This window comes from Ricinus communis, chromosome 1 (assembly GCF_019578655.1).
Source record: "Ricinus communis isolate WT05 ecotype wild-type chromosome 1, ASM1957865v1, whole genome shotgun sequence".
NCBI lineage: Eukaryota > Viridiplantae > Streptophyta > Magnoliopsida > Malpighiales > Euphorbiaceae > Ricinus > Ricinus communis.
In genome coordinates this window covers 30,858,000-30,869,770 of record NC_063256.1, presented here as the reverse complement: position 1 = coordinate 30,869,770, position 11,771 = coordinate 30,858,000, and the positions used below count along the sequence as shown (strand labels likewise).

Here is an 11,771-nt window from a genome sequence, read left to right as displayed (position 1 = left end):
GGATCAAGGAACGTCTCTTTTTGACGAGAATATTGTCTATGAAGACGAGAAATTCATTTCTCTTCCTAATATTATTGTTGATATTTATTAGGCAATAATTTCTAACATTGTTCAAGAAGCAAATCTGGTTCAAGATAATAATGAAGTTCTTTCTATAGAGTAAACTCAACAATCTTGAGAAGTGTCATTAAGGAGATCAACTAGAGAAAGGAAGAACGTGATTCTAGATGATCATTATGTATTCCTTCTGGAACAAGAAGATACTATAAGCTTAGTGGAAAATAATCTAATCAACCTTTTGCTAAGCTTTTCAAAGTTCCAACAACATTGGATCAATTTCATGCAAGAATAGATGAAATCCATGAAATACAATGATGTTTGGGATCTTGTTAAGTTGCATAAAGTCGCGAAACCCATTGGTTATAAATGGATATTGAAAACCAAAAGGGATTCAAAAGGCAATGTTGAAATATATAAAGCATGTCTATTCACTAAAGGACTCCCTCAAAAGGGAAGGTATTAACTATAAAAAGACTCGTTCTCTAGTTTCATCAAACGACTCTTTTAGGATAATAATGGCACTTTTAGCCCATTTTAATTTAGAGTTACATGAAATGGATATAAAGACAACATTTCTTAATGGAGACATTGATGAAACAATTTATATGGTTTAGCCAAAAAATTTTGAATCGAAAGATTCTAAGTCCATGGTTTGTAAATTAAACAAATCCATTTATGGTTTCAAACAGACTTCTCGCCAATGCTATTATAAATTTCATCAAGTGATTACCTCAAATTTTTTTGAGGTAAAAAATAGTTGATGAATATATATGTCATAAGTTTAGTGGGAGTAAGTTTATCTTCCTTGTGTTGTATGTTGATGACATATTATTGGCTAGTAACAATATAGGCTTGTTGCACGAAACTAAGAAATTTCTCACTAAGAATACAAATATTGTAAGATCGCTCTTAAGGTATTCTTAGCTTATAACAAAAGGGCTATATCGAATAGGTGGTAAGTAGATTCGGCATGAAAGATTGCTCACCAAGAGATACACTTGTAGCTAAAGGAGACAAGTTTACTCTCAAGCAATGTCCCAAGAGTGACTTTAAAATAAAGGAAATATAAAAGGTTCCCTATGCCTCAGCAATTGGAAGTATGATGTATGCTTAAGTTTGTACTCGTCCCGATATAGAATTTATAATGGGATTATTTGGCAGATACCTAATTATTCCAAGAATGAATCATTGAAAAATAACCAAACAGTTATATAGTATTTACAGAGAATAAAAGACTTTATACTAACATATACAAGATCAGACAGTTTAGAGATCATTGAATAGTCTAATTCTGATTTTGCAGGATGCCAAGATAGTAAACGATCTAATTCGGGCTATGTTTTTACATTTGCTAGAGGAGCTATATCTTAGAAAAGTTCTAAATAGACACTCGTAGCTTCTTCAACTATGATTGTGTAGTTCATAGCTTATTTTTAGGCATCTAATCATAGGATATGGCTGTAAAATTGTCACTAGCCTGCTTGTAGTTAATGACATTGAAAGATCATTAAGGTTATTATATGACAATAAATCTATAGTTTAATATTCTAATAACAAGAAAAGTTATATAAAGTCAAACATATTGACATCAAGTTTCTGTTTGTAAAGAAAAAGAGTTCAGAGGTGGTCAGATTTATATAGAACATATAGGAACAAACTCTATGATAACGGATTCATTGACTAAGGGATTGCCACCTTTCATGAGCACACCACTCATATGGGTGTAGGCATAATTAGTGATATCCTAATTTAGTGGGAGTTTTTTATGGGATGTTCTATGGATTAAGACATGTTTACATAGTTATATTTATGCATGATAACATTTTATAATTCATTTAATTTCTTATACCTCTAAATTTAATTGTGATTTTGGATTGATCTCTCTAAAGAATAAAGTAGAAGTAGTTTGAAATAGGCATCATTTGAGATCACATTCCATGTAATTTTTCATGCCACTCAACCATACTTGTTCTTTGTCATTGAATATTTTCATATAATGAGCATGGAAGGTTTAGTCACGCTTGTATGTGATGAAAGCTGCCATGATCTCAAATTGATAAGAAAATGGACTAGATTATACCTAAGTTGAAATCTAAAGAAATAGCAAGTGTACAAGGAATTTGGTTTGATATGATTGTTTCGGGTTTCATATGTAGCCCAAGTGGGAGATTGTTAAGATTTTAACCTCTATTATGTGGGCTTACATATCGAATAATAATTATATCAATAACTATTTTATCAGTGGGTTTATTTAAAGTGGTTCATTTATATCGAGCCTAGACTTCTAGATTTGGGCATGGATTAAAATTTGTGGATACCGTTTTCTAACCTATATAGGCTTAATAGGATCCTATTAGGTTATGGTTCCCAATACATCAAATCATACGTTAACTTCTATTCTCCACCCATCATAGAGAGAACTCTAAGAGATTCAGAGATTTGACTGAGGAAAGCCATGCTTGTTGATTCAAGCACTCCTTCATTATTCATTATGCAAAAGATTTAATTGCTATAATGGAGACATGTATTTATGTTAAACTTCCTTAATAATTATGACATATGATAATTTTGGATATTAGGATTTGATGATCAATATGGGTTTTGATATCTTTAATTTGTATGTATTTTCATGGATGATTTATTAATTATTATTATTATTATAATTAATAAATTCTAATATAAGCATGATTTTATTTCATATATTTTAAATAACTAATCCTCATTATTATGCAACATGTAATAATAATAAGAAATGCATCAATTAACCAATGCAAACATATCTCAAATCATTCTTTGCCCAAACAAACATACATCACTATAAGAAGTCCTGCTAATTATCGACAGAATAATAATAATGCAGCAACCGAAAAAAGCAAAAGAAAGGAAACTAAGCTTTAGTGACGATTTAGCAATGGAATACGACGACATTTAGCGATGACAATTACTGACAAAATAACGACCATGTAGCTACCAGAATACGATTAGCGACATTTAGCAATTTAGCCACCAGTCTTGCCTTCCATCTTTGAAAAGTACCATCAACATTGTACTTTACCTTGAACAACCATTTATTTCCTACCAGGTTGTATGTAGGTGAGGGAGGCACTAAAGTCCAAGTTTAATTTCTCTTAAAGGCTTCAATTTCTTTAGTCATTATTGTTGACCAATGCTTACACTCTAAAGCTTTTTTAGTAGAGTTTGGTTCAACATAAACAATTGACAACTCAATACTAAACATTTGACATTCTGTTGGGAATCTTAGAGGCTTGTAAATGCCATCTCTAGCTCTAGTAATCATTTGATGTCTATGTTGTTCTAGAGTAACTTGAACATCTTCATTTATTTCAACCGAGACTTACACAAATTGTGTTGAGTTTGGCTCTCAGCTCTAACTGAGGTGTGGCTACTGCTAGGAGACATATAGTTTAAAGGATTAGCTAGAGATTGTTCAACATTTGGTTCTTGCATTTGACTGGAGAAAGACTAAACTATAGTAGTTTCTTTCTCAAGAGATGCCTGAGAAGGACTGCTCACTCTTGATTGACACGGTTATGGTGATGAGGGGTTCTGCCTTGGTGTTTTTGTAGTTGTTTATGTCAAAAAAAATGATGATAGGCTACGATAGTGGATGATTCAGGTTGTTTGGTGGTTAGGAAACCTTCTTTAAAGGGGAATCCTTTTTTATTAAATACCACATATCTTGATATACAAATTCAGCTTGTAAAACTCACACACTTATATCTATATGTAATTCACTATAACCTAAAAACACACATTTGGAAGTATGAAACTAGAATTTGTATGTTTGATAGGATCTAAGACATGGATAATAGGCACATCCGAAGGTTTCAAGGGAAGTATATTTGGGATTCTTTTGGTGAAGTTTGCGCAGAGGTGTTGCACCCATTAAAACAGGTTTTGGAAGTCTATTTATAAGGATAACTAAAGTTTGGAAAGTTTCATGCTAGAATCTCAAAGGCATATGTGCTTAGGCTAAGAGAGTGAGGCTTGTCTCTACAATGTGTCTATGTTTTCTCCCTGCCTTTCCATTTTGGGCAGATGTTTGAGGACGGGAGTGCCTGAATTCCATTCTTTGATCCTTAACAAAGTTAATGAAACTTTAATACTCTCCTCCTATTTCTGATTGAAGATAGTTTATTTTCTTTTCAAGTTGACTTCCAATAAGGCTTTTGTAGTGAATAAAGGTTTTGAATACAACATATTTAACTTTAAAGGATAAATCCATGTGTATCTACTAAGTTATCTACAAAATGGTTGTAGTATTTGAAACCATATGTTAACAATACATGAAAAGGTCCCTATATGTATGTATGGACAAGTTCAAAAGGCTTTAAAGCAAGTGAATTGGATTTTTTAAAAGGTAATAAATGAGATTTTCCAAGTTGGCAAGCATCAATCACAAAAAGATATTTTTTCATTAACTTCAAACATTAGATTACAAGATTGCATGATTTAATTTAGAACTCTATCAAAGGGGTGTGTTAATCTCCTATACCAATCTTCTTTCTTGAAAATAAAAGACTATCTACAACTACTTTCAATTCTAAACTTGATTATTTGAACATAAAAACAAAGTGAAGGTTATGACATGTGACCTGACTCAAAGCTTTCTTGAAGAGATGGCATTTTGGAATTGGTTGTTTACTGGCTAAGTTAAGTTGGTACAGTCCACCTCTAAGCTCCCCTCGAAGAAGAACAACTCATGTTGCTTTATCCTTGACAACACAACCACAAGCATCAAATTCAACTATTATATTGTTAGAAGCTATAAGTTGAGAAATACTAGGAAGTTTTTTCTTAATTTAAGGAACATGCAACATATCTTTTAACAATAGCACTCTATTTTCTTTTGTATGCAAATAGGAATCACCAACATAAGAAATCTTTATACTCAAAACCTTTCTCAATTACTAAAGCATTATCAGTCATAAAATAGTTATCTTCACTATTAGCATACCAACTAGATTCGCTTAGAGTCTCAAGAGTTACAACAAAAGTTACATTGTTGATAGTGTTGTTGTTTCTATTATGCTCAATAGGTGTTTTAGTGTAGGCTTCATCATTCCTATAGTAGCATTTGGCTACAATATGTCCAATTCTGCCATAGACCTGGTAGATGGGTCTAGAGTTGTTATTTTTGTCCCCCCCCCCTTCCTCTCGTTCTTGCTCCTCGAACTCTATATGAGCTAAAACCTCTTCCTGAAGCTGCTTGATTAGATCCACTATTTTGCTGTAGAGAATATCTTTGATGCCTTTAATTGGTAACTTGAAAGCTATTTTGATTTCATCTTGTTTCTAATAATTTTGCTAAAATCTATCACAAGTTAATGGATGCAATACTAGCATTCATATGCTCAAGCCTTTTTTCATAACTTAAAAAATTTGCTTATAGTTCCAGCCAACTCATTTCTTCCGTCTCATTGATTTAACACACAAAAAGGTTATACTCATGAGAGTTAATCCTTATGAGGACCTAAGCAACTATGTCATCAGGAGCTATTGGTTTCCCAATTAAAGCTAGATTGTCAACAAGTTTCTTAGCTGAATTAAGATACTCAAGAATTTTCATGCCCTTTTTTGTAATTTCTAAAATTCTCTCTTGTAGTAAACTATATTTGACTTCATTTTAACACTAAACAAAGCTGCGACTACTTCCCACAAATCTTTTGAGGTCTTATTACCTATTACCTCACATCTAGATTTGGTTCCATTGAGTTGTACAACCACTCTTAGCAGGATTTCATCTTGGACTATCCAATTTTCATACTTAGGGTTTTCCTCGATTTCTTCTCTAAACATTACAAACTCAGATGGGCATATCTTTGCACTAGTTATGAAGTCTTCCAACATGTTTCCTATGTTTATTGGCAACACTAAGTTTTTTCCATAACAAATAATTCTCATGGTTTAGTTTCACTAAAAAATATGAACCCAGGGGATTGCCTGACTGGTGAAATGCTTTGATATTTCCCAAGAGACTTGCAAATGTGCCTCTCAAGGTATAATCCTTTGAAATGTAGGAGTTTCTGTATGTATCACGTTTCTAAATCTAGATATTGAGGGAATTATGAAAAATCTGATAATGAAAATTATTGTTCCTCTTGAATCTTATGGAATTGTGGACGGTCAAGGTCTCGGTTAGAGTTGCACTTGATCAAACCAAAAAGGGTTATTTTGTTAAACTTTTCTCAAAATTGATTGAATGGTCAAAATCAAGGACTAAATGAAAATTTTCCAATTCCTGCCAGTCTGTATAGCCAATTGGCTGTACATAGAGCCAATCAGCTCTGGATAGAGTCAACTGTCTCTACACAGAGCCGGTTAGTTCTGCATAGAGCCAATGGGTTGTAAAATGCACTTTTATATGTAATTTTTTATTTGAGATTTTAAAAATTCATTAGATTTGAATTCTTAAAAGGGATTTCTTAATTTTCTTGATATTATCTAAGTTTTTAATTGTATCGATAATCATATAAGAATTATTGGATATTACCTTAATATTTAAGAACAAGACCATGTATTTATCGCTAGAGAAGCAAATATGATAATCTAGTAATTATCTTTAAGTATTAATAATGAACCTCGGCTTTATCCTATCTCTTAGAGTTTCCTCATCTTTCCTATAAATAGAAAAGGAAACTCTAAGCCTAGGGGGTTAGCAATTTTAGGTAAGTCTACAAGCAAAGACAATTGTACATACCGAGTTTTTAAAACAATCAAACATTCTAGAAGACACAAACCCATATGTAATCTTTGAATTGACCACTCCTTTAAGATTCGTGAGTCTACACAACACGGTAAAACCTAAGGATTTTTCCTATCATCAATCATCTCATCTTAACTTTGCTTTGCTTATTATCTGTTATTTCTTTTTTCTTTGATTCAATCCTTTTAATATTTGTTTATATATTTAGATTAAATATGTTGATTTAGGCTTTAGATGTGCTATTTTTTCACATGTTTAGGTAATTAATCAATAACTGAGTTTTTATCATGATTAGATCTCCATGCTAAGGATAATTGATTAATAAATAGGCTTTTCATGATTAGATCTTATGTTTCTTGAATTAGTATTTTTAATTTTGGTTATATGCCTCAATGAATTTGTTGCTCTCATATGTCTTAGATAGGTTTCCTTATATAATTCGCTATCTGTCATATTTGCCTATTTTCATAGTTGGATATTAATAATCAATATTTATAGGGGATCGATTGCTTTATATCTCTTTCTCATGATGATTAATTAATTGGCGTAATAATCGATTGAATTTCATCCATGTTTATGCTTAGCTTAACAATTGCTTGTTTGCCTTTATTACTATCAGATCTCACATGCTAAGGTTTTTTTTTATTTTGTTTGGTTCTTGCTTTATTCTATTTTGTTTAACATTTTGCTATTCATTTTTTTTATATTTTTTGTGCATATTTTACATTTATGGAGCTCAAAAGACGTTGAGATCATACAAAACCTTCAAAATTTGGATTGTAGAGCCGCCTAGAGCCTTGCACAGTCGATCGGCACTGTGTACAGTCGATATGCTCTACATTCGATTAGCTCTGCATAGAGCTGATTGGTTGTTCACCCCTGAATTGCTCGATCTTGCCTTTTTTGTATTTTTAGTTTGTTTTAGCTTTTTCCGTGAGTAATGTAGCAGGGTTGTAATTTTTATTTCTTTTACTTTTCTTGCAATCTTTATATTTATTTTTCTTGTATATTATAATAATTAGTGAAACATATGTGATTGCTAATTAAAAAGGAACTCACATAGACAGTTGGCTTAAAATTTGACTTTTGCGTGTAATCAATAGTCATTAAGTTAAAAAGATGGTAAATTAGGCCAAATCAATAAAACTAAATTAGATAATGGTGGGCTTCGCCATGCTTAACTAATAATATAACCCATTTAGACTAAGGATGATTGATGCATTTTAAAGCTACTCAAGTGACCAGCCTTTTTTGGTGATCCACACAAGCTTCTAAGCAAAGATCTCATTAAACCACTGATATCCTTGATATTACACATGTTTGCATGCTTGATTTTGAGTTATTTTTAGGACAAATTATGTTGTTTTTGAATTAGAATTATCATGTTTTAGTTTCCTTTGTGTCTCAGATGTTTTTCTAGGTACATCATCAAAGTTAGAGAAAAATCGTACTAAAATCGGGAAGAAATGGATGAATTGGGCGTGTTAGACTGTTCAACATATTGTGCCAACACGCCCTTGCTAAGAAGCACAGTTAGGGTCAGAAGGCATGCTGAAATTCCTTACTCATGACGAGAAGAAATTATTTACAACACGGTTCCCAAGAGTAACACGGCCTAGGAGCATGCCCGTGCTGAGTAGCATGGCCCAAATCCAAGCCGTGTTGAAAGAAGGCCAGATATATAATTTTAGCCTAACACGGCATGGATCCAGGCCTTGCTGGTCAACACGGCCCAAATCTAAGCCGTGTTGGATCCCGAAGCCTAATTTAAAAGAAAAGAAAAAGAAAAAGAAAGGGGGATTCTAGAAAGAGAGAACTTTGGGGTATTTAAGACAAACTTTGAGAGCAACCTTCCAAACGATCAAGAACAAGAAAATGGAGACGAATTTCACTTTAACATCATCCAGATAGTTGTTCTTGAGGATGTGATTTGAAGATTCAAAGGAAAGAAGAAGTAGATCTTGAGCTGGAGAGATTGGATTCAGAGTTACTTAAGAGGAGCTAGCATTTCCACCATTTGAGAAAAGGGTGTACATGTTCTTTTCGATTCTTCTTATTTACTTTGTATTTGATTTTTGTATTAGTTTAATCATGAACATCTGTAACTAGTCTTATTAAACCCATTTGAGGGTGATCTTTAGCTATGCTAGGCTTGTTTTATGCTTAATTGATTGAATTATTGATTTAGAATTGTAGTTTTCATTCAAGTATAATAAAATCTATTGTTTCTTCTTCATTGTTGAATCAATTTGAGAATTCCTTTGTAATTGAGAAATTCAATTGAGTTTGGACTACTGCTTGTGTGATTAAGTGATTTGTATCTTAGAGATAAGTGTAATAACTTACTGGAATAAGAACTAGAAATTCTTATTAGCAGTAATTTAGAGATTAATGCTATTATAAAATCAGTTGTTAGGAAAAGATTCCAACTTTAAATCTTTAGGATTAGGAATTGGTTAACTCGGGAGAGAGGCAAATTCATTTAAGAAATTATCCATAGATCACAATTCTTAATCAATCAATTTATAAATTATTAATTTTAAGCTGGGTAGCTAAAGGGATCCCCAATTGGGTTAACTCATCTCATTGTCTTTTTTAAACTTTCATTCTCTTTATTAAAATTTAGTTTTCATTTGCATTCTCAATCATTTTTAGTTAATGATCTTCACCACCTTTTGATCGGTTAAATAATAGGAATAGCATAGTAGCAGTAGCTTATCCATTCCCATGGGATATGACAATGATACTTGCCATAGCTAGATTACATTCTATAGGTGCATTTACTTGTAGATTATTAGTCGTGTTTAGCTCCCATCAAGTTTTTGGCACCGTTGCCGGGGAATTATTTTGAAAAATATTATGAACTGTGTGTACTTGTTAATTTAGCCATTTATTCTTTTTTTTTATTCTTTTATTCATTTATGTTGTTGGTTATTCGTTGTTTTAGGTAGTGTATGACCAGGATGTCCAATCTTGATCTAGTAGACCCTTTACCAGAACCAGAGCAATCCCTCAAGTAGTTGAGGAAGCGGTTGAACATAGAGGAGGAAGAGATTCAATTTGGAAAAGCTGTAGATGAGAGTGAACCAGAAGACACTACAAAAGAGATGGCAGATGCCAAGGACAAGAATGAGAATAACCGGACGATGTATGATTTTGCGAGACCATCGCTGGAGGGGATGTGAACATGCATTACGAGACCAACTGTCGCCGCCAATAATTTTGAAATAAAGCTTAATGTGATTTAGATAGTGTAGCAGACGGTTTAGCTCGGAGGCTTGCCATATGAGGATCCTAACGTGCATATGGCGAGTATTTTAGAGATTTGTGATACCTTCAAGATTAATAGGACAACAGACAATGCAATTCGTCTCCGCTTATTTCTATTTCTTTGAGAGATAGAGCAAAGCGGTGGCTACAGTCGCTACCTCTAAACACTATCACTATTTGGGATTCTTTGACAGAAAAATTTATGTTTAAGTACAGAGTCCAACCCGAGAGAGCATGTGAACACAATCACTTTGCGGTCAAGTTAATATATTCCTAGTTCTTCTCTTGTTTCTAATAATGATGTTGATGTGCAGGTAGATTCAAGCAGAAAGGTTGAAGATAACAAGGTGAAGGAATCAAAGCAGGAAAAGACAAAGAAGATTCCACTAAGGAAATACCAGCGCAAACCCTGCTAGGTTGAAGCAGGCGCAAGTCGAGCAGCAGTTTGGTAAATTTCTTGATGTATTTAAACAACTGCACATAAACTTACCTTTTGTTGAAGTTGTTTTGCAGATGCATAGGTATGCGAAGTTCTTAAAGAAAATCCTTAGCAACAAAAGGAAGTTTGAGGACTTTGCATTCGTACGCTGAACGAGGAATGTTTGGCGATTTCCCAAAACAAGTTACCAGAAAAGAAATATGATCCAGGGAGTTTTACTATCCCTAGTGTTATAGGTGATTTAACTATTAGTGATGCTTTAGCTGATTTAGGAGCTAGCATTAATATAATGTTGTACAACCTGTCTGCTAAGTTGGGGTTGGGAGAGACAAAACCTACTAGAATGAGTATACAACTAGCTGATAGGACAATCAAGTATCCTAGGGATATTGTAGAGAATGTGCTTATTAAGGTGGATAAATTCATATTTTCTGTTGACTTTGTGATCTTAGACATGGATGGTGAGAGTAGTGTACTTTTGATTCTAGGTAGACCTTTTCTTGCAACATCTAGGGCAATTTTAGATGTTTGTGATGGAAAGCTTGAACTTAGGATAGGGGATGAGACTGTCACCTTTGACTTGAATAATTCTATGAAACAATCTTTAGATCATGATAATGTTGTGTATTTTATTAATGTACTTGATGATGTTGTTGAGACACAGTTGTAGAAAATGTTGGTTGAAGACCCTCTACAAGTTACTTTGCCAATGGAAGATGAGCATGAGCTGTCAAATGAGAAATTGTTGGAGCAGCTTGAATTTTTGTTAGTAAATGAGCCAAGCAAAGAGGATAATAAGTTTGTTGTAATTGACAGGGTAGGTGTGCAGAAGTTGAGGCCATCAATTGAGGAACCACTAGTTCTTGAGTTGAAAGAGCTCGCAAAGCATATGGGCTATGCATATCTAGACAAAGACAACAGTTTGCTTGACATTTCAGCAGCAGACTTACACTCGAGGAGAGGAAGATGTCATTGCCCTCTCTAAGGAAGTACCAAAAGGCATTTGCTTGGAAGAATGCTGACATTCTAGGGATTAGCCACACTTATTGCTCACCCAAGATTCTTATGGACGACATATATAACCTGGCAGTTCAACCGTAGTGCAAGTTAAACCTGCACATGAAGGGAGTGGTCAACGAGTCCAGCTAAATGACTCGAGAAAAAAAGAAGCGCTTTTGGAAGGCACCCCAACTTTTATTTTATGTTTTTGACATTTTGATCATTGGTTTTGGAACATTGTCTTAGTTCTAGTCTTCGTTTTCATTTAGTTTTTTA

The 11,771-nt window shown here is 33.4% G+C and overlaps 1 protein-coding gene across 1 annotated transcript; it reads left to right on the top strand.

The window, feature by feature from the left end:
- The first annotated feature begins 3,882 nt into the window (after positions 1–3,882).
- LOC125369946 lies at positions 3,883–11,166 on the top strand. The gene is made up of 3 exons (XM_048373456.1): positions 3,883–3,975; positions 10,372–10,404; positions 10,654–11,166. The coding sequence occupies exons 1-3, from the start codon at positions 3,883–3,885 to the stop codon at positions 11,164–11,166; spliced, it is 639 nt and encodes a 212-aa protein (XP_048229413.1).
- Positions 11,167–11,771: the final 605 nt, after the last annotated feature.